The sequence below is a fragment of the Malania oleifera genome, chromosome 8 (assembly GCF_029873635.1).
Source record: "Malania oleifera isolate guangnan ecotype guangnan chromosome 8, ASM2987363v1, whole genome shotgun sequence".
Lineage (NCBI taxonomy): Eukaryota > Viridiplantae > Streptophyta > Magnoliopsida > Santalales > Ximeniaceae > Malania > Malania oleifera.
Genome location: NC_080424.1, coordinates 7,234,763 through 7,258,672, shown reverse-complemented (window position 1 = coordinate 7,258,672; position 23,910 = coordinate 7,234,763). Strand labels below are relative to the sequence as shown.

Below are 23,910 nucleotides of genomic sequence, written 5' to 3'. Positions count from 1 at the left end.
TATCTCTCCTTTAAGTTGTTCCAAAGGACTTATGTATCCTTAATAGTAAGGTACTCAATTTTCAATTCTTTGTGTAAATGGTATCGAAGGAAAATCATTGCCTTTGCGCGATCTTGCAGGGATGCTTGATTTCTTTCTTCAATTGTACTTCCAAGATTCATAGCATTAAGGTGAATCTTAGCATCAAGTACCCATGGCAAATAATTTCTTCCAGAAATATCAAGGGTAATGAATTCAAGTTTTGTGAGGTTTGACAGCACAAATTCACTTTGAAAACAAATAAAAATTCAAAGTTAGGTAAATATTAAATGGAAATGTTATTCTCACATATATCCCAACATAAAAATATTTAAGGACACGTACTCAAGATAAGAGATATAGTTAACATATAAATATAGTTTGACGAAAAATTAAAGTTATGTAGATAACAAATGTTAAAGGAAACAAGATTCGCACCTTAGAATAATACCAACGAAACTTGCTATGCCATTAGAGACTTGATCGTACTGATAACGTGTTGTAAATGAAATAAAAAGGGGAAAATTTTTTTTTGGAGCTATAGAAGTTCAACGGTCTAATTCTTCAGGAACTAGATGCTGCTAATCATCTTATTATCTCATTTTGTTGTAAAGCATGTTCTTATATAGGCAAATACTTTGGCATCCCAAAGGTTAATTACATAATGAACCATTATGTGGGCATACCAAAGGTTGTAACCTATTATCTAGATAGTCATTCACATAAATATACATGTTTTCCAACAAAATGCAAATTAAAAACTTTATTAGAAAAATGCTCATTTTCATTTTAAATCAAAATATTATTAAAATATGATTAAAATAATAAAATTACAAATAATACACATTAAAAAATTACTATAATAAATTATGATTATTTTACTTAATTGTTCTACTTTCACAATTTACTTTATAATAAAAATTTAATTAGACGTGACAATTGAAAAATAGTAAAATTATTTTGTAATTGGCTTTATTATTATTTTTTAAAAATGTATGTATATTTTTATTTTAATTATATTTAAATTTATATTATCATTTAATGTTGATTTTAATTTATAAGTGTACAAAATGAATAATTTAATCCAAAAAACTATTTTTGGATGTTAAAATTTTTGACAACAGGTTGCCAAAATAACTGAAAACCATGGAATCCAGTTTTCAATTTTTTGGTCAACAACTAAAAACCAATAGCAGAAATAGAAAATGGACAACAGAAACAAACATTTTTTTATAGTTTGTTTTTTCACTGTGGAGAAACAGAAATAGAAAACTGGAAACAACAACGATACCAAACAGACCCTTAATTTCTCTTTGAAAGGTGATTTGTAGTTTCTCATAGAATCCAAAAGGATGCTTTGGCATTACTTGAATTGGACAATGCCCTCCTACCTTATTATCAGTGTGACTGTTGATACAAGAAGAGGATAATATGTGGAGGAAGGTGGAAGAATCTAAGACATAAGTTGGGTTGGTTTTGGTTTTGTTCTGTTTTGTGCTTGTTTTTCTGTGGGCAGTGGGTGGGCGCCATCTCTTATTATCATTCTTATGTTGACTATCTTTTGAGGCATATCAATGGAGGTTGGAATGAGTTTCTTGAGGATGTTAGATTTGATGTGAATGGAGTCTGCACTTGCTTGTTGATTTCCTGATTTTGTAACTTCTTGCTGCCCGTCTTGGTTCTTGTTTCCTGGGTCTGCTGTTAGTGAGAAATGACCACTTGACCTTAACATTTGATGATCTTTGATCTTCTCCTGGAATTTTCAAGTACGAAGAGGTGAGGATGATAGAGCCAGTTGGGGGCATACTGTCTGGGTTTGTTTCAAGATGTGGGGGAAGATATATTTTTCCTAGTTGGAGTATTTTTTAGTGAAAGATCCTCCTCCTCTCTCTCTCTCTCTCGTGGGATCCAATTTTTGACCATTGATAATCTAACGGGAAAATTTTGGTGAATAAGTGCCGTCTTTTTTAGTGTGCCGTGTAGGGGGCTGATAAGTTATTTTGTAGTGCTCTTTTAGTGCATTTTTATAGGAGTTGGCTTTTGCTTTGATCAGTGTAAAATGGGTGCAACATGATGCAGTGTGAGGAGAGATGGCGGAAATATAAATTCAAGGCATTGAGAAGTTTTAGAAATTATTGTAATTTTTACGCCTATATTTTTGTGGTATTCTTTTGGTTACATTATAAACTATTTGATTTCAAGATTTTTTTGTTAAGGAAGTTGTATCCTAGTAGTTCTAGGTTTCCCCATTTTTATTTGCTTGGATCCGAAGCCATTAGGTGTCTGGATGCCACCACTATGTAATTTTTTGTGGACTTGTTTTCTTCATGAAGCTGCAGAGTCGTGTTGGTCGAGTCAAAGGAGGCTTTCAGTCAAGGGAAATTGAAGTGCTAGATAGTGGTTGTTGGATCGCTTTGCTTTGACGCCAAATTTGTCTTAGATGCATAGAGAGGGGTGAGGGCAAGAGAAAGAAGAGATGGGATAAAGGTTGAGATAGTATTCCGAATAAACCTAAATTCCAAATCTGAAGTCCCAAACAATTGCATAATACCCAATTGGGCTATTTAAAGGTCTGATACCTTGGAAAACAAGCAAATACAAGTAGGAACATCTAATACTAATAGGACATTACTTTTCCAACCCATACAATCTGAAAAATCTCCTGATTTATGACCTAATAAAATTTTACTGAAAAGAAGCTACAGAAGTATAGAAATAAAAATTAAGATAATTCTAAAATCTCCCATTCCTTGAATTTGAAATTTATCCTTTCTTCTCACACTGCATCAGAATGAGGCAGAAATTAAGACGTTTGGTGCATTTTTCCATGCCATTATTTGTTCCATTCAACAGTGTAGGAATCATGCTTTTTATTTATTTATTGATGGAGGGCTTTCTTGAAATAATTAAAGAGGGTTGGATCAAGACTCTTTATTGGAAAGAGAGTGATTATATCTATTGCACAGAGGCTTTTGTTGACTTTGTAGATGTGTTCCTTTTATTTATTTATCTACTTTGCTACAGTTTTGTATCTGCTGTGTATACAGGGTTTTGACCCCTTTGTCCTTCTCATAGCAGTTTTTATCAAAAGAATATCTATATATATATGTGTGTGTGTGTGTGTACATATAAATGGTGAACATTGATATCAGTTATATGTGAAGGTGTTTGTGAAACATACATAAAAGGGAAATTTTGAGAATGTCTTTTAGACATCAGGAAACATTGATCAGCATATTGGTGGATTATAGTACCATGCATAGAAGATGTAGAAATTTTTTTGTAGACAATTTGTACATTGTCTTTTTGACTTAATTGTATAATTTAATGTTGCAAACTACTGTTGATTATAGAGCTTGCAATTAAGTAGTGTGGCGTACTAAATCTTGTTTTTAATTAATGCTAAGCTATTTGATGTAGCCAAATAAAATATGAAGAAAATTATAATGGATTATTGTTATAATTTATCAATTAACTTTGAAACAACATTTAAACAAGTGAATGAGATTTATGATGCTCATATTTAAATGGAGTTGGAGGGTCTACCTTTAAGGCAGCCCTAGAATTCTATTTAGTATTGATTGGGTTTATGGAGTTCTTTTGTTTTTAAACATGATTTTATACTTTATTTATTTATTTTGACAAGATTTTGGTTATGCAAAAGCCGTTGGAAGGAATGGTGATGAGTTTATTGCAACCCTCTCTGGGCATGATAATCTTTGGAACCAATGACTAGAGTGGTCAATAGGGATAAGCCCCTTGACCATTGGTCCTACATTTAGAGCCTGGCTTTGGGGGCCTTAAGTGCTTCTTCATGGGGATTGGCCCGACTCACTAATCCACTGAGGGCATGGTGATATCAACCCGGAGGCTTGAGATAAAGGGGTCTGAGCTAAAATCTAGTAAGGAACCTGCTCACGGGCCGTTAGGTATCATTTTCAAAAATTATGGAAGCAAAAACTAAAACCTAGAAACACAAACTAAAAACCTAAAGCAAGCTACTTGTTTGCTTATCATTTCTAAAACCAAAATATATTAAAAACTTATTGAACAAATGCCTATTTTTGTCTTTGAATCTAATAACAACTAAAAAAAATATGATTGACATAATAACAAAACAAAAAAGAGTACAAGTTAAATAGAAATTATTTTTCTCATTTTACTTAATTATTATTATATTTCAAAATTCATTTTACTAGAAGAATCCTATTATGCATGATAATAGAAAAATAGTAAAAATAATTTTTGGTCGATTTTATTATTTTTTAATTTTTATAAAATTTATGGATATTTATATTTTAATTATATTTTAATTCACATGGTCATTTTATTTTAATTTAATAAAAAATTAAGTATAAAATGGCTCTGGTTTTCAGTTTTGTCAAAAACAACTGAAATTCGACAACATAAGCAAACGTGATTCCATAATCTATCTCTTAACTGTATAGAAATGAAACTAGGAACATAAACGATACTAAACAGACCCTGGATTTGAACTCACAATCTTCATCCTCAAAGTGAATGGGAGCAAGTCCTTAGCATTACGATCCACTTCTGTGGTTTATACTTGGTTGTTTTTGTGAATGTCTTGGGATTATTTTTGTTGATCTCCTTTATCTTGACTTTTTTTTTTTTGCAATATGAAAAACCTAAAAATGTTATTTATAGTTTAATTATTTGTGAGAGGAGTTCTGAAATTTTTGTGTTTGCATATATTTTCAATCATTTTCTTTGTTTTTGATATTTGGTAATGGTATCTCCTTGTATGTCTCCATATTCAGAACATTTTTATATATTTTGACACAAAAGAAATATGTTGAGAAGGAGAATAGAGAGAATTACAATCTAGCATAGGACAAGCACTGCAGAAAAAAACAAAATGGAAATGAGGAAAACCAAAAAATAAAATAAAAACAAAACAAAACCTAATAAACCCTGATTAAGAAAACCCCTGTTTAAAACTTTTGCTTTGTAATTGATGGAGCCCTGTAATATAGCTAGTTCCCATTGACCTTTGGTTGCTTTCCCTTTTAGCCCATCCAATATTATGATAATGATATTCTTCATGTGTCTCCACATTCTAGAACATTGTCATGATGATGTTATTCTTATTTTCTTGTTTTTAAACTGTTGATTGGGTTTGTGGGCATGTGAGCAATCTATTTAAATGTTCCTTTTGTTTTTGTTTATGTTTATTAATAATTCCAACCAGATAATGGTTTGCCACTGCAAACCACCCACCAATGGTCGAAAGGGTTGTGGAGATGCGTGCTTGAATCGGATGCTTAACATTGAATGTGTTCAGGGGACCTGCCCTTGTGGGGATCTTTGCTCCAATCAACAGGTACTTTGGTTGTTTCTAAACATACTATGGTAGTACTTTCAGCATTTTTTTTGTGAATTCTATTTGTAAGGGTAATTTTCTGCATTTGAATCTTGTGCACAGTTTCAGAAACGCAAGTATGCGGAATTGAAGTCTATCAAGTGTGGAAAGAAGGGTTATGGTCTGCAGTCACTAGATAATATCTCTCAAGGGCAATTTCTAATTGAATATGTTGGGGAGGTAATTGGAAATTGGTTATCTGGTGTGTATCTGGCTATCTGTTAATGTGGATTTAATGTTGCGGCAAAATGAGAGGATGTTTGGTTCACTATTTATTCTATTTATTGCCATTTGGAAGAGTTGAAGCTTTGTCCTCCGCTTCATGTTGCTGACAAGCTTGGTATTAAATTCCCAAGAAATTGTCAAAACCTTACGTTGAAATTTCACTTTCCACCACCCTTGAAATTGAAATGGTAGTTGATTTCTAATTTACAAAATTTCCACAAATCACTAAAATTTATTGAAATTTAAAATTTTGACAAAATTTCCAAAGTTTTAACCATAGGATGAAATATCCTTGAAATTCAAAACCCAAATTGAAATTTTTTTCTTAATTTATCTTATTTTCTTTTATTAAAGCTAAATATTATTGCAAGAATGATATGAATAGTTTCAGACATTTGAAATTAAGTTTAGATATTAGCTAAAACAATTTATTTGATTATTTATGCATAAAACATTATCGTTTTTTTTTTTTTTGCATAGAAGGTAATATTTTAACTGATTTTATGAATTTTATTTATAGTAATTGAATATGTTTCTTATGATTACTGTATTACAATTATTGCACCAATTACACCACATACCGCATACTTAACCTTGGTGTATTTTATTTATAGTAGTTTAGTTCTAAATTTGCATTATTAGGTCTATTAATAGTTTTTAAAGTGTCATAAAATTATTCCGTGCTTTTCTTGCAACAACTTCAATAGCACAAGAAGTATGTCCCCGCTCACATCATTTTTGAAAAACGAACTTGAAGTCGATGTTCCATTGAAATTTCTGTATGTTTGAAGCCTTGAAATTTTAGTCAAAATTGAAATTTTAGACCGTGCTCACAAGTTACAACCAGACCAATCAATTCTGGGTTCAGTTCTTTGCAGTTGCTGAAACTGAAGTCTTGATTATGCTGTGTTTCTTGGTATAATTAACGACAAGCATGTCATTTTGTTAAATTTATGAAAAAATAGGTTTCCCTTTTTTTCATTATATTGTCTTTCATCATGAGTGGCATGGTACCCTTTTTTCCCCTGTCGGTGCTGAAATGAATAAACTTTTAATTGTGAACTAAAACTTTTTGTCAATCACCTATCTGAAGGAAAATTTAAATGGGAGTTGGAATTTGTGCCTATGTTTACTTCTGTACAAGCATGCGTGTTTATGTTATTTTACACTTGTGTGTGCTGACAGGTGCCTTGTAATCTCTATCTTAACTAACATTACTTTGTTTTTTTGAATTAATATTTTTTTTTTAAAAAAAACTTATGCAACAACCAGGTGCTTGATTTGCATACTTATGAGGAACGACAAAGGGATTATGCTTCTAGGGGTCATAAGCATTTCTACTTCATGACATTGAATGGCAGTGAGGTAGGGCAAATCTTGTTCTTAAATATTGGTCTAGATGGTGAATACATTATTCCCTGTATAATTTGCAAACATGTGCTGGTTAGGTGCTAGAATATCATCTAAAAAGAGTCTGTTAGATCCTCATTTTAGGAGTTTTTATGGCCTTAGTGTGTGAATTGCTTATTGCGCCTCCTTTGGTGAATTACAATTTTGCTTTTTGTTTTTCAATGTGGTTTCATTTGTTTTTACTGGCATGTGATTTTTTTAGGTTATATAACTGGCCAATGAATTTCATACAGGGATAGCCTCTGATTGTATGCAAATTGTGCAGTTGTAGAAGTGTATAAGAATTTCTATCATAATGCTAATGTTTTTGTATGGCTTTCAGGAATTTTTAATGTTGTAAATATTTAATGCTGTTAATTATCATGTTCACTTTACATTTTGGGATCTCTAAAAATGATTTCTCAGTTACTCATGTTTTTAGAAGTGTATCCTCATTTCTCTGTCATAATGCTAATGTTTTTCCCTAACTTTTGGGAATTTGTGATTCTATAAGGTCCTAAGATTGTTATTTACCATGTTCAGTTTTACATTTTGGGATTTTTAAAAATGATTTATCAGTAACTCATGTTTTTGTATCTGAAAAGAACTACTTTTACAATCCTGAAGAAATAGATGCTCTACTATAGACTAGGAAACTAACTCAAGGCCATGGTTATTGTATCCCTGGCCATCATCATCGGTACCACAATCAAGCTACTGTTTGCCTATGTTAGCGTTGTTGCTAACACTGTTGCTGTCACTGTCCTGTCACTGGCACTATCATTGCAGCTGCCACCACCACCAGTGTCCACTGCCTCCACCTTGTCACACATTTTTTCTTTATGTTGTCAGTGCTATTACTGATGCCATTTGTCAACCCTATTTCATCCACCATGACTACTAATACCATCATTATAGTTGTAGGTTTGTAGCCATTGTTGAGGCCTCCAATTCTTTCACATTGATTTTCCCATGACTGCCACTACCATTACCATGACTACTGCATTTTTTTCCCCCAAAAATAACATTAAATCAGTGTATTTTTATTTGTCTAATTGAAATATAGTTTTAGTTTATAAAACTTTGAATGTGTAGTGCAGTAGTTGGTGGGAGAATGTTTTCTGTAATTTGTTTCATTGAACAACTGCCATCATTAACTAATTTAACTGCTTAATTTATTCTTACTGAATTGAAGCATGACTAGTTATTGTTGAGCGTTCAATATCTTTCCATGCAAGCAGTGGCAGTCCACCTTCATGCATTTTTTTAACAGTCCGCTTTTCACAAGAACAAAATGTTAAGACTGAGGTGGAACTTTGAAATTACCTTGTTTTTGTATATCTTATTTTCCCTAATGGCCTGCTACCTGTGTGCATCAAGTCATAATATGTTCTCTTTAAAAAGGTTCCGTTATATTTTATTTTATTTTTTAAAGAAAAGAGTAAACTTTATGAGAAGAGGAAGAGAGAAATGAGGAGGGGGAAGGCATCATTTTGAAACAACAAAAAAGAAGACATAGAAAATTAAAAGACAGGAAAAAAAGCAGAAGTATGAGCCCAACAAAGCCATCCAATGGCACTAGAATTCTCTGGAGCACGCTCCCTTGAAACAAATTGAAGAAATAGCCCATAAAGATGCAACAAATCCAGCTCTATTCCAAAGTGGCAGCAGAGAGAGAAACTGATCACTGTTGATCCAAGCATCTCTCTTCAATCAGATGCTCCAAGTCTCTGCAAAGACTGCACAATCCACAGCCTTTTAGCATCCTTAGCCTTCCCAAAACCTCTAAAGGAAGCAAAAAAACCTTAAATGTGTCAGGATTCCTGGCACACCCAATACTCATCTAAATATATAAAAAACATATCCAAACAAATAAAAAGATGCAAATGCAATTCACTGTCATGAAAACACATTACACAAAGATCATCAGAAAGATCCTTTTTTGTATTTAGTTCTTATTTATAAGATACCTCTTTAAAATTAAAATTGTCATAAAATTCTTTTAACTAACATCAACAGTGAAACCCTCTTACCGGAGGACAAAAAGGAAGACAAAAATTAGAATCAGGGAAGCTTGTATCATGGATGGGAACAATTGCTAAGTCAACCCCCTTAGTCAAGGCATTTGAAGGGACTAGCCACGTCCTCAAAATGGTGAATGCGAACCTGAGCAAACCCTGAAGAATAATCCTGACCTCTCCCTTTCTCTCCCGTCTCCCCTCCATAATTGGTGCATCATCTCTGTCCTTTGGCTGGCGAAAGATTTTTGCATTCACCAAGGCCCATGTTAACAAATTTCCTCTTTGACTGAACTGACCAAACTTCTGCATTTGCTTCCTCTTGACTCAAATTATTAATAAGAAAACCTTCCTCTTCCTCAGTGTTTTAAAAGGCTCAATCGAGGCTCGTCTCGAGGCTCACCTCAAGGCACGGCATGCCTAAAACGCCTTGAGGTTCAATCTAAAGTACCAAATTCCAAAAAAGCTGAAGCATTATATGCCGAGGTTAATGCATTTTTATAAAAGGCACACCTTTTGTGCCTTTTTAGTTGAGGCTTATGCATTGTGGGTGTGTGATTCTCAAGTAATAATTGGTTAAAAATTTTTAACTACATGTTTGTATAAAAGGAATCTCATAATATGAGTTGATTTCTAAAACTCTTGAAACTCATTCTTTCCAAAACAACAGAGAGTTGTATCTTAGATCAAGAAAATAGTTTGAACTTTGTAATAGTATAGCTAGGTCTTGTCATGATTTATATCATGTATTCAAGTTAGCAATTTTTGAATGGCCAATAAGTAGTTTTCAAAATATATATAATTTTTCTTTCTTACATTATATTTGTGATTTTCTTATTTTTTTCATATTTTAAAAATATATAGAATTTATTTATATTTTTTATCTTAAAAATAAATTCTTTAAAGGCTTATGCCCCCAACGCCTTAAGGCTTACACCTTGCCTCTTAAGGGTAAAAATGCCCCGCCTTATGCCATCGCCTTTTAAAACATTGCTCTTCCTCAAAGTGACTCTAAATCTTCTCTCTGTGCCAACAATATTATATAATATACACACGTGTTCATGCCATTGCTAGTATGTTCATTCTGGTTTCACTCAGTACAGTACAAGTTCTTCTGAAGTATTGCAAAAAACATTAGTGTCAGGAATCATAGCTTTAGAAATTAGAACCCATATTAATGTTCAACCAAGAAAAGGCACTGAGTTGGTCAGGCCGATTGAACTGGTGGTCAAACCAGTACTTTCAACATGATACATATGCGTGCATGCGTGCGTGCGTGTGGGCATGTGTGACATTATTGCAGAGATGCTGGCAATCATAGTTGTCAAATCAAGATTTGAATCGTGAATTGAAATTCCAATTTTGGGAATTGAGAATCGAGAATCGAATCGAATCATAAGATTCAGCACAAATTTCCAAAATCAATTATAAATGACGTGCAATATATACAAACAAGCAAAATAGTAAAGTATATTTAAAATTTGACAAAAAAAAAACTATATTTCATGTGTATGCTTCCCTTAAACAATTGAAAAGTATGGGAATGAGTCAAGAATATTAATAAAAAATGAACTTCTGTGCTGTTTAAGAGAAGGAATCAAGGAAAAATAATGCAAAACTGAAGTGTTTATCGACAATTAAAAAATAATATTTCATGCATATTCTTTCTTGAATTAGAAAGAAAAAAACAATTAACCTAAAAAAATAATAATAATTTGGCAGACTACTCGAAAAACCAATTTTTTTGAGTCTTTGAAATACAATGAAACATGAGTACCACCTGTACTACCTTAGCCAATGTTGGTTTGGCTCCTTCTCAATGGCAGAGCATCATAATCCTCTAAGAGTGAAGAATTGGTTTTGTGAAGGCAACATTAGACCTAAAGTTCTATTTTCTCCTCTTTTCTAGCATGAAATTGGCGTGGACAAGGGATGGAGGGTAATTGTGTGAAAAAAAAGCAAAAAAAAAGAAAAAGAAAAAAAAAAATGTTGTTTTTTGGGGTTTTAAACTAGTTGAGTATGTCAAGATGTGATAGGCCCATAATTGTGTGAATCGATAGATTTGGATCAATTAGTTAGATCCACGAGGTGAATTGATAGATTCGGAAATGATTCAGTTGTTTTTAGATTTGGTAGTAAGATTCGAATCGATTTGGTGTGGAATTGATATGAATTGTAAGAATCGAATCGAGAATCATAGGGTTCTAAAAGCTATGCTGGCAATAATCACCTATTAGCCAATTAAGTCAAAAACAATTACTAAAACATTCAAGATATACTCAGTCTGTTTTGATGGCCCTAATTATTAAGTTTAGAAACCAATCTCTTCTTGGGATTTAAAGTTAGTAGCAAACTGCAATCCCTTTTCCTTTAATTTTTTTTTTTTTTCAAAAAAAGATTTGTACATATAACCAGGTCAGGAATTATGCATGCCAAATTGAGACTTCCCAAACTGTTCCCAGCTGGAGAACCTCCATGTCTGCTGGCATGCTTCATTTTCTCTGTGAAGATTCATGAACAATGGGGTTTTTTGAATAGATATTCACTCAGATACAGATGGCCTATTCTTCTCCATAGCATCTTAATGATAATCTTCTATTGATTCCTCCTCTAGTAGAACCATGTTCTTGGATCCAAAGTCACGGTACCCCAGCCTGACATTCCGTGTAATGGACTACTCCCTGCCTACCAGTTCTTGACTGCTTACACAAACTGCTTCCAAAACTCAGGGGGGCATCGCATCAGAATCATTAAGAACTTCCTTAGGCCTTAATTTGTATGGCTGTGCATTTGCCTTTAAAATGAAGCTAATAATCTCCAAGAAGTTGTATGGCCAGTTTCCCTGAAGCGTGTACCCAAGTGAGGTTTTTTTTTTTTTAATAAATATAATTTAAAATTTTATTTTATTTTATTTAAATCAGAAACAGGCGAGTTGAGTAGCCAGCCCTTTGAAAATCTCTTCCTTGAGAATCATAGTTGATGACTGACAGCTATTAGATTCTCTAACTGACTATAGTGGACCTTCAGTTTTCTTGTATGCTCCTATCAACAAGCACCCTGTGTAGGTGCACTTTTATTTTATTGAAATTTGTTTCAAACAAATATGATTAGAGTTTCTTGAATTTCCTGTGGTGGTGCTTGGAAATTCATTGCCTGCTTGTAGCATTGTTTGGCACAGTTGAAAGTTGAACCCCATTCGTAACTTCCAGAAACAATTCATGAACCTGACAGTGATTCTTCATGGAGTTATACTATAATAGTGCGATTGTTATGCAGACTAAATGAATTCATGCACTAGAATTTGTTCTTTTGTTTTGTTTTGTTGTGTTTTTGTTTTTTTGTTTTTTTTAATAATTCGTGTACTTGCATTTGCATGTTTCTCATAATGAGAATGTATATAACCCTATTTCGGTCTGGTCTAGTATGGAATGAACTTAGAATCATGGAATCGACTCGATTATCAGATTCTAGATTCTGAGTTCATAACCCTAGCCCATTCCCATTTTGGGCGGAACAGATTTACTAATTCTTTGATTCCAGTTAGTAAGAGGGATCTTGCGCTAAGAAATAGACCCTAAAAGCTAAACTAAAAAAGGGTATCTGAGCAATTGCAATAATCGGGTTTGTGTGTGTATTTGTTTCTTCTATGCTGGAAAACTTCGTTGTTTTTAACCACAATTTCTACATTTTTTATTTTTTCAGGTAATCGATGCATGTGCAAAAGGGAATCTGGGGCGTTTCATTAATCATAGCTGTGATCCTAATTGCCGTACGGAAAAGGTGAATATATCATTGATCAGAGCATGATGTTTTTGTAGTTTTATTTCATTTATTTCATTTTTGTATAGTTTATATGCGCTGTTTATGATAATTTGGATGGGCTAATTTCAAATTACATTTTGTAATTGGAAGGGGAGTCCATTATTATTGGTTGTGGGGCTTATATATTTGATTTATTCATATGTTGGAGTTCTCTTTCGTGTTTTGGTTCTCTTTATCGTTACACCTTCTGTGTATTATTTTGTGTTTTTATTTTTTACATGGATGATTGCCCACTTTGTACCCTTGTTTCTTCTAGTATTTTTTTTTTCTATGCATTGTGACAATTGGTTTGGATCAGTGCCCTTGTTTAAGTTATTCTTGTTTACATTCAGTCTTGAGAATTCTTTTAGGTTGGCATTATATTCTTCCATGCAAGTTCTTAAATTTCAAGACTTCTAAAGTATATGACAATTAGTATAAAGCATGAAATTCTTTTGTGGAACTTCAAAAACTATTGTTAAATCTTGATATAAATTTTTGCAACATAACAGTTTTGAGCGTAAAACGGTAGTCTAACATGGTATCAAAGCTATGATCATTGGGAGATCTTGAGTTCTGATCTTGTTGCCCACGTTTATTGTGTGATGTTTAGAGATTATCTTATTTCCTATAATGGGTTATATTTTATCTTTCCATGTGCAATAAGGCTTCATGTGCAAGGGAGTGTTAAATCTTTGATATACATTGTTGGCCCATAACCTCACAGGCTTAAGCTTTTAGGTAAAATGGTAGTCTAACTACTATTAAGTATTATTAGACATAATAATGCATGTCCTAGAAGTAAAATATAAATAAATACATCAATGACAGGTGTTTGGGGAAGGTGCAATGACTATAATATAATAATCATATTAAACATATTCAATTAACATAAATGAAATTCATAAATGAGTTAGTATAATTTATTATACAAATGCATTTAATTTAGACATAAAAGATAATGTTTGGAGTTGGTTGGATTCTTTTCAGTATTCTCATTGTGGGGAAGTTTCGAAGTCTCTCTCTCTCTCTCTCTCTCTCTCTCTCTCTCTCTCTCTCTCTCTCTCGATGATATCTACTATGATATTGGTTCGACAGCCATGATGGAGAATATCTCTGCTGATTAATACAGTTGAAGGAAAATCCTTCAATTAGAATAGAGAGGACAAGGGTAGGAGATTTTGTAGTTTTGATCAAGAAGAATGAGACAATAAATTGATGGGTGAGGGCTTCTATGTCAGTGATACAATGGATTTCCAGAATGTGACTTCAGTATGGTCTCGGTTGAGTAGGTTAGTTTGGAGAAAGAAATTTGGCCATGTTGATTGTGTTGGCTTGGCAGATTTCTTGAGTTGGGAGTCCAGGAAGTTGAAAGGAGGCTGGAGAATTGTAATGGAACTGGATTTGATAGGGAGAAATGTATCTAATCAATCTAATCTTGGGAGGGCTGGTATGGAAGAGGCAAAAATGGGGCAGATTTTGTGGAGAGAGGTTGTTGAAGAAAAATCTCATTTGGAGGTGTGCAAGTTGTGGGAATAAAGAAGGCTTCTATTGTGAAGGCACTCTGGTAGCTGTGGCACAGCGCAATAGAAGAGAAAAGATGGTGTCAGTGATTTGGAGAGATACAGATCTAGGGTTTCCTGTGAGTGAACAATCAATGAAGAAGATTGAGATGTTTGGGCCAGAGAATAGTGGGCCTTCTAATCCTTGTACTTTAGATTTATTTGGTAATGGATCTAACCAGGCTGTTGGCCTATGAATGGTGGGTTTCAGAGTAGTGTGTAGATGAGTACAGGAAGTGTATCATGGGCTTGCTGGGAGAGAGAAGGGCATGTTTTAAAGATTTCAATAAAACCTGGCGCATTTGTTGAATTGTGTGGCCTTTTACTGAAGGGGCCCAAGTAAATCAGGTGGAGGGGATTAAAGAGGTAGCATTCTCATGTAGTAAAACAGGGGGAGAGTCCCATGTACGACCTGAAGGGGACTCTCATATAGAATAAGGGTTTTGACCTTTGATATATTGGATGTTATGCAAGTGGATAAGAGGAAAAATTATGTGTTGGAAACTTCTTATTCAATTGTAGGTCTTTTTCTGGAATTATTTTTCCGCCCAAACTCAGAATGTTGGAATGCCAGGACCTGGGCTAATCAAACTGTCAAGGGCTTCAATGCTGATATATCAAGTTTATATACTGATATTAATGTTCATGTTGGGGAGCTGTCTAATAATTTTTGTGATTTAGTGCTTAAGAATTCTCATGAGGAGCAGGATATGTGATCAGATGGAGGCCAGAATGAGGAAAGCCCTGGCAATGGGTTGTGCCCAAGGTGTTGAGTATTTATGGGGAAAGAAAGGATGAAAGGGAATGTAAGAGGCAGTGGAAATGAAGGTGTATTAGTGTCAATCAGCAGGGAAGGAAAGGAAAGGAATGAAAAAATTGCTTCTTAACAGTTGTAAGTCTAATTAGTTAAAGGAGGAATTTATTTTCAGAGAGAAAAAAAAAAATGGGCATTTTTTTTGGAAGAGGTAGATTATGAGAATGATTTCTCTTGTTATAGTAGTCTTTGTTGGATGCGATTTGCGAAAGTATGGATTATACTTCTGATTCTACTGACACACTTGGGGATATTTCTTATCCACCCTCTTCTGTGCTTGACGGTTTAGAGGGTGTTTCCATCTTTGAGGAGGGGGAGATTGGGTGTATACTTGGTTGTGAGCCTGTGACTAGTCAATGTAGGAATGGGTTATTACCTATTTGGAGGAGATCAGTGTGCAGGATGTTGGCACTCAAAATTCTGGATATGAGAGAGTGGCTTACTGAGCAGGGAAGGAGTGAAGTTCAATTGCATGGTGCTCAAAGAAAAACTATAAAAAGGCAGTGAGAACTAGCAAGATTACAGAGCTCTATCAATCACGAAGGGAAGGGCTTAGAGAGGGTCTTTTTAGAATAGAGTTTGTTAGCTTTATTTTGTTTCTACTTTGTTCAGTTTTTGATTTTTAGTTTTAGTTTTTTCTGTTTTCTTTTTTCCTGCTTTGAGGATCTCGTCCTCTTCTAGGTTGTAATTTTCTCTTTTCTCTTTGTTAATAAACTTCTTTTGCAATTAAAAAAAAGGTTAAATAAAATGTTGAAGCTAATATCGAATTTTAATTTTTCAATAGTTTCAAAAGTTTGAAAGCTCTAATTCATATCCTTGTGATAATTTTTAGTTTCAATAAAAAAGTAGATAATTAAAGAGAGAATTTCAATTTCTGTCTTGTACCTCAAATTTGAATGTCTAGGAAAAATTCTGCCGAAATTTCAAGATCTCCATGAATTTTGGATGATTGGTGAAAGACAGTTTTTTGCAAAAAGGAAATTGAATACCAATTTTAAGAGTGATCTTGACAATTTTGTGGAAATTCAAGACTGTTTTGCAACCTTAGGTAATATTGAAAATGTGGATAACATATTGGCTCTGTTGAATGTATTTTATTTGTTTATTTTTGTTGGAGCATCCCACATTCCCATGAGGTACTACAGTATGTGGACTGGATGTTATAACCGTCAAATTTTGTCTCATGTGGAATATGGTTTTTGATTTATTTTTTTATTATTACATTTTTTATGAACATCATGAAGAAAATAATGAAAAGAAACTCGCTTATGTTCGTTCTTTTCCAAATGTTCTGATGCAGTGGATGGTGAATGGAGAAGTTTGCATTGGACTTTTTGCATTGAGAGATATTAAAAAGGTTTAGTTGCACATTGCATCAGTTACTTTCATGCTATGTTTTTCTTTTGAGTTCGTACTAGCATATCTGGCATTATGATTGCGTTATACTGGTGATTGATTTATGTTGTTTGTACTCTTGATGTTCTGGCTTTTTCTTAAGTAAAAATCTAATTTCAGAGCACTGACTCCTGAAAAAGGGAAAAGAAAGAACCACATAAATAGAAAGGGGAGGATAATAAGGGCAGCTCGGTGCGCAAAGCTCCCATGTATGCGGGGTTCGGGGAAGGGGCGGACCACAATGGGTCTATAGTACGCAGCCTTACCTTGCATTTTTGTAAGAGGCTGTTTCCAGTAAAAGATGTAATAGGTTAAATGTTATTTTCATGCAAAGATCAACTCATCTACCACTTTCTGGAGAAACTGTTCATGAAACTATTTAAAACTAAATTCCAGAAAAAAACTAACCTATAGAAAATTTCCACAAATAACTTAAATAATAACTGGGGATAGAGAGTGGATATTGCCTAGTCAGAAGTGCATGCATGACGGTCTATACTCTTTTGCTAGATGACGATGGTGAGACATGAATATTATTTTTAGTGAATATGTAAAACAGGCCTATAAGATCTGTGTATAATAATAGGTGGGGGATGGAACAGATTTCAGATGTTTGGGAATACCATGATATAAAAGTTGAAGGGGGTTGTTTTTTAGTGGCCATGAGTTTTCTTTCTTTTATATTTTATATTTTATTGCAATGTGCCATTATCCTTCACTCTTGGTGTATTGTGTCATAACTGTTCTTAAACGTCATTTAATGATCTAGCTTCTTTTTCCCTCCATATCCCTTTCCATTGCTATTTGTCTATTATCATTCCCCCTTATCCCAATATTTTAGGGTTATGTTTGGTTTGCAGAATGTCTATCCTCAAGAATACAAGGGTCATAACATAAAAATTACAAAAGGAGATGCGTTGTCATCCTAAAGTGGAATGGCTTTTGCTCGAGTGTATACTTTTTAACTTATTATTATCCTTATACAATTTTAATTACGTTTCCATATTATTCCACACTTTTCCCAGGAATATAAACTCCCGTGAACTGAATGTAACCTAAATCTTTATTTTTGTATTTATATTTATTAAAAATTAAATGCTTCAAAAAAATTTGTCATGAAGAAACCTGTGCATATCACAGGTAATCATCTTGTTTATTTTAAACTGCTATCTAGTGGGATCTTGTGACATTTTATGTGCACTACTGCACATCATAGAAGGTATGAAGTCCATGCTTCCTGATTTGTGTATTTGTTTGTTTATGTTTTTTTGGGTAGAAAAAATGAAGTATATTAAGAGGAGAGAAATATTAAAATTACAAGAAGGAGGATATGACATCCTCGCAAAAAGAAATGAAAAAGGGAATTAAACGAAGGAAATCCAAAAATACATAATGAAGCGAGGAGAAGGAAACCCAAAAATATGGGATGAACTCGTATATGTAGTGTTTTTAAAATTTTCTTTTTTATTTGATAATGAGTGCTCAAACCAATCAAGCCACCAAATCCTGCTGATAGGTTGAGAAACAAATTTCATTAAAATTACCTGATGATTAAGCCTACAAAGGGACAAGGGAAAACAATATTTTCAAGGCAAACAAAAAAGGCATAGAGCTGCCAGCATAATAACAGGCATTAGTCTTGAAACCATTATCCCAAAACACCGCATAGACATCCTGAAACCACAATTTGCCAGCATCTTATGCTTCCAAAAGCCTCTAAAATAGAAGTCAATGAGAGTCTTCAATGATGTCGGTCACACCCAACACTCGCTAAAAAGTTCACATAACCAGTTCCATGGGCTCGAAGCAGCTGAACAATGCGAGAATATGTCAGAATGTGACTCATATGTACTGAAGCACATCACACACTTTGGGAGATAAAGCCTTACACTGTTATTTCTCTATAGCCAGATTCTTGCCATGCTTGCAGAGGCTGTGGATCCTCAGTTATGCATGCCACATGGGGTGCTTTGCGTGCTTCAATTTTTGCCACATAATAATGAGACGTTAATATGGGAATGCTTTAAATGAGATCTTTTTGCCTATTGTGCAGCAGATTCTTAGCATGCAAAGCACCACTGCTATTTGCATGTCTGAGGAGCTGAGGCTGCTTGCAGATATTAACTGTCGTACTTTATATTTGCAAATTATTTAGTGTTGATGCCCTCTCTGGTCACTACCTTAGATGACATTTTTTTCCATCTTGATAGCTATTGGCCTTCAAAATTTTCAAGTATCGATAATAAGGTCATTCCCTTTTGGTTGTTATACTCAGTGGGGGTCCTGAGAGGGGTTTGTTGGATATGATCTTAGCCTTGCTCAAGTGATCCCTGTAAAATTTCAGTTCTGCTGATTTTAGAACAAAATTTTTTCTGGAAAATCTCTGTGATTTTCTAAATCATGCTTTCTGATTGTAACAATCTTCCATTTTACCATTTACTAAAGTTTGCAATTTTTTTTGCTTTCATTGCATAGGGTTTAGATCTTGCACCTTGCCTCCTTGATTGTTGAAGGCAATCCTTGACTCAATGCAAGGGTGTTACTCTGAAACCTGAAGGTCATAGGTTCAAGTCATGGAAACAGCCTCTTCAATGTGGGGCTAAGGCCTGTGCAGATCATGCTCTATCTGAGAACTCTGATATGGTGTGGGAGCCTTGTGCACTAGGCATTGCATTTGCATTTTTATCTTGCTTTGTCTGTTATGTCTAGACAGGAAAGGATGGAAAAAGTTTGTTTAGCATGAAATCGACATTTCTTCAAATAAAATAGTTTATAATATGAGAAAATGTGATATCATTTGGAAGATTGACCTACTTGAGGCAAATACTACTTAAAATGTCCTATATAGGGTAAGCGGTGCGATCCCTCCACTCTAACCCAAACTTTTTATTTTTGATTAGAAAAATCAGTAGGGTAGCAAGGCTGTGCAACCCAAAGGAATCAAGTATTATGTAAATGTCTAACATGTACAAACCACTAAACAAACTGGTGAGGATAGCAAGCCATCTATCTTTGAGAATTGTGAGCAAAGTAGCTTCTTTCTGCTGCACAATCCAAAAAATGATGAGACGGATGAGAGTCAAGGCCTTCTTGCTTGAGCAAATGCCGGTCCAGGCCCAGATCTCATCCTCCACTGTTGTAGCAGTCATCCAATGCAGTCTGACCAGAGCAGTTACCAGATTCTAGAGGTTTCTGGTCCAAGGGCAGTGAAGGAGGATTTGTTAAATGAATTCGGTGTCTTCATCACACGAAAAATATCAGTTAACTAAAGTTATTCCCCTTCTTTGCAGGTTTTTAATTGAAAGAACCCTCCCTGTAGTTGCCTCTCTCGCAAAGAAAGCGACCTTTGTGGGAGCTAGAGAATTTCAAAATGGCGTTTCAGGGGAAATTATCTCTGGCTCCAGTAGGTTTATTCAGCTTACTGTGATATGAGCTGACTGAGAAGGTGCTATTTTTGTCAAGGGTCCACTTAGGCTCATTCGCACTACTACAAGGAACTCCATAAGCAGTAAAAAAAAATCAGCAAAGTTATCTAGTTTCCAACACTCTAGCACAACCTATGAGCATTGAAAACCTCCCTCAAATGGAAAATTTGAGCACTCCCGCGGAGAGCCTTCCTAAGTCTTTCTAGTGGAGGAAGGATCTCAGTTTAATAACATTGCCTCTTCCATTTGCTTGAAGATGGCAAGTGTAGTCTTCCCATAATTTTTTCTAAAATTGCCCTAATTAACAAATGAGCACTGATTTAGTTTGACGTTAGGCTGTTTTACGGAGGGAGATTTTTAAACTGGCAGGTCTTGCACTATTGTCCACTTCAAATTTAATATTCTTCTGAAAATTGTTCAAATTTTGAGATACCTGCTTAAGGCCTGTAAGCATAGGCATCCATTACTTCCCTTACCCAACTCGTCTATTATTTTCATTTGACACTTTATCCGTTTATTTAAACTTTCTTAGTCTCCATCTACCACACATTCTCCTTCAACATTCAGTCAGAATTTCTGCAGTGGATAGACTTTGTTCTTTTCCTTGCCTGGTGTACTACCTGAAATTTTTGATTGAATGTCTCCCCTCTAAAATGGTTGGATGAGTATGTTTTTTCCATTTTTATTTTGTGGGGTGGGGGGGGGGGGGTGGATGATGGTGGCTATAAATAAAATCACCTTCATTCAATTTGCATTCATTATTATTTTGGATGAAGATGTCTTTTGCAACCTGAGTATCTTTAATTATGTGTAGACTTTTATTTTTATTTTATTTTTTTGCTTTTTAAGAACTTCTAAAATAAGAATGAAGAAATTTGGGTCTTATACACGATACATTCAAATTTGGGTCTTACACATGATCAATTCACATTTGGGTTTTTTACATGATCCATTCACATTTGGATCTTAAACATGATCCATTCGGAGCTCTTCTGTCTCACCTTAGATGTGTGCCTTGTAAGACATTGCTCCTTGCACTGATTTCTCATATTACCCCTCCCACCTCCCCATTATCTGTTTGATTCTTTTTCCAGGGTAATCTGTTACTATGATCATCAGATTTTGTAAGTTTAAGCTTGGAAGTTTTCTGTGTCAGGGTGAAGAAGTGACATTTGATTACAACTACGTAAGGGTGTTCGGTGCAGCTGCAAAAAAATGTGTATGTGGTTCATCTCAATGTCGGGGCTATATAGGTGGTGATCCTCTTAGCACTGAAGTGATTGTTCAGGGTGATTCAGATGAAGAATATCCTGAGCCTGTAATGGTTTGTGAAGATGACGAAGTGGGTGGTAGCACCAGCTATATATCATCTACAGCCTTCTCCTTTGGTGGTGCAGAAATGCAGACTGCTGAGATTTTATTGAAAGACGGGGATAAAATGGGCAAACCTGCAACTTCTGTTGCACAACTGGAGGATTCACATATGGAGAATAGAACATCTACAGACAATGTTGTTGATGGTGCAGAATTGCAAGCTGCAGAGATTTTATTGAAAAGTGTCGATAACATTGACAAACATGCAACTGCCACAGAACTTTTGAGTGTTACCTCAGAAAATGAAGACTCTAAGAATACATCTGCTTCATGTGTTCACCAGTTACAAACCTCAATGTTGATGGAGGACTCGATGGAAAAACTCATATCAGCTGCTCAACCGGTGGAAGTTTCCCCACAGACAGGTGGTGTCGCAAGCAAATCAATATTTGGTGTTCAAGAAAATGTTTCAATGGAAGAGGAATCCTTGAAGAAACACTTACCCTCTATCCAAAAATTAGACACTTGTACCCCTGGAAAAATGCCTAGAAAATTGTTGCCTGATTCTGTTGATGTTGATCTGAAGTGTAAATCTGACAAAGTTGACGAGAAGCCAGTTATTTCAAAATCAAATCCTCTCATGAAAACTGCTCGTTCATCTAGTTCAGTTAAAAAGGGAAAATCTGCTCATAATGTATTCAACGCCAACAAACCCCAGCCCGCCAATAAATCGCAGGTGGTGTCTAACAAAGTGAAAAGGTCATTAGAAGGTTCTGCTAATGCCCGTTTTGAAGGAGGTAGGGACTTTTCTGCTTCTTTTCCAAGTGTGTTTGAAGAATTGATTGACTAAATAATTTTTTTGCCTTTTGGTATTTACAGTCGAGGAAAAACTCAATGATCTGCTAGATGCCGATGGGGGAATAAGCAAGAGAAAAGTAAACAGTCTTTCACATATCTCACTTATTTCCTTTTTTTTATATGCATATACATATATTTTTTGAGAATTTGGTGATCCCGTTCTCCATGAAGGCATAGGGGAACGAATATGTGTGTATCATGTGTTCTACCATTCACTGTTATATTTATTTTGTACTTTTATTTATTCTAATTTCTGTAATTGTTTGTTAAGCTTTTAGCTTGAAAAGGTACAGTGAGTGCTGTTTACCTGTCCTATAATTTTGCATGCACGTGCTTTACTCTTTGTTTTCTCCCTTTACTCATCTTTTAGCATTTACTGGTGCATTCTGTGTCATTGCACCTTCATGATGGCTTTAGATTAACAAAGAAGCAGCAATGTTCCACGACAGACATGTTATTGACCAAGTCTCCCTATTCTGTTATCTTTATCCTAGTTCTTATTGTCTTTCCTTTTTTTTTTTTTTTTGGGTGTGCTACTGTGGAGAATATTGTTACTTGGCGTGAAATGTTAAATTTTTAACTACAAAAATTCACATATCATGCCTTTCTCCCATCTTTCATACGTTTTATTTAAATGATGGTCCATTTTTCTAAACCTTGCTTTCCCCCACCCTTTCTTGGTTGGGGTGTGTTTTACAGGATTCCCCAAGAGGCTACTTGAAGCTTTTGCTTCTCACTGCCGCTTCAGGCGATAGGGGCAATGGTGAAGCAATTCAGAGGTACTGTAGAGCTTGCTTTTTTATTTTTTATTTTTTTATTCTTATAATAATTTACATAGCTTAGCTTGGGGCCATATTTGAGTTGCTGATTTTACAGAATGGCTATCAATTTATTTCTTTGTTTGTTTTGCAGTACCCGAGATCTATCAATGATTCTTGATGCGTTGCTAAAAACAAAATCAAGAGTGGTTTTGGTTGATATAATTAACAAAAATGGTAATGTTTCTGAATTATGTCGCACAATTTTGCTTTGCACTATATGATGGAATTGGCTATTGTATCGCACTCGTAAAGAATATAACAAATATTTGCCTTCTAGGTTTACGAATGCTACACAACATAATGAAGCAGTATCGGAGGGACTTTTACAAGACTCCAATTCTTCGTAAACTTCTTAAGGTGTGTGGCTTGAAACACTGTAAATTGTTTGGATAATTTAACATTTTATATGTTATTGATGATTAAGGAATCAGTTTGAGATAATTATGGTGGTTTTGAGGCAACTTGTCATACTCATGGTGGTATAGGGCTGGCAAGGGACCAGTCACGGAATTTGATTATTAATTGTTTTGTAAAATCTCAACTGGGTATTTTTTTCCCCCTCCCTTTTCCTTAGAAGAATTTTTGTCCTAATCTTGATTGTTTAAAAAGGAAAAATAAAAAAAGCACCCGGCAGTTCTTGGAAGTCAACCTTGTACTTAAGAACAGTGCCTGTAAATATTTTTAAAAAATGTTATAACATGAAAATAATTGAAATACTTCAAAGATATTTAGTTCCAGAATCACGTTTGGAGATTATCATGAATCCATCTCATTTTTATTGGGTGAATTTGGGTTATCTAAGTTCAACTGCTCCTTAAATGGTCCAATTGAACCTATGATTTGGTCAAGCAGTTTCATTTATGATTTTTATAGAATCAGACTGGTAA

The 23,910-nt window shown here is 34.5% G+C and overlaps 1 protein-coding gene across 4 annotated transcripts in view; it reads left to right on the top strand.

Annotated features, from left to right (window-relative positions):
- LOC131161947 (histone-lysine N-methyltransferase ASHH2) overlaps positions 1–23,910 on the top strand; it is a 53,390-nt gene that overhangs the window by 15,816 nt on the left and 13,664 nt on the right. For all 4 annotated transcript variants that reach the window (XM_058117994.1, XM_058117993.1, XM_058117997.1 and 1 more), the window contains exons 7-16: positions 5,231–5,362; positions 5,465–5,581; positions 6,899–6,991; positions 12,736–12,813; positions 16,511–16,567; positions 21,187–22,141; positions 22,224–22,279; positions 22,902–22,981; positions 23,115–23,197; positions 23,301–23,380. In XM_058117994.1, the coding sequence (XP_057973977.1) occupies positions 5,231–5,362; positions 5,465–5,581; positions 6,899–6,991; positions 12,736–12,813; positions 16,511–16,567; positions 21,187–22,141; positions 22,224–22,279; positions 22,902–22,981; positions 23,115–23,197; positions 23,301–23,380 (1,731 nt within the window). The remainder of the gene's footprint in view (positions 1–5,230; positions 5,363–5,464; positions 5,582–6,898; positions 6,992–12,735; positions 12,814–16,510; positions 16,568–21,186; positions 22,142–22,223; positions 22,280–22,901; positions 22,982–23,114; positions 23,198–23,300; positions 23,381–23,910) is intronic.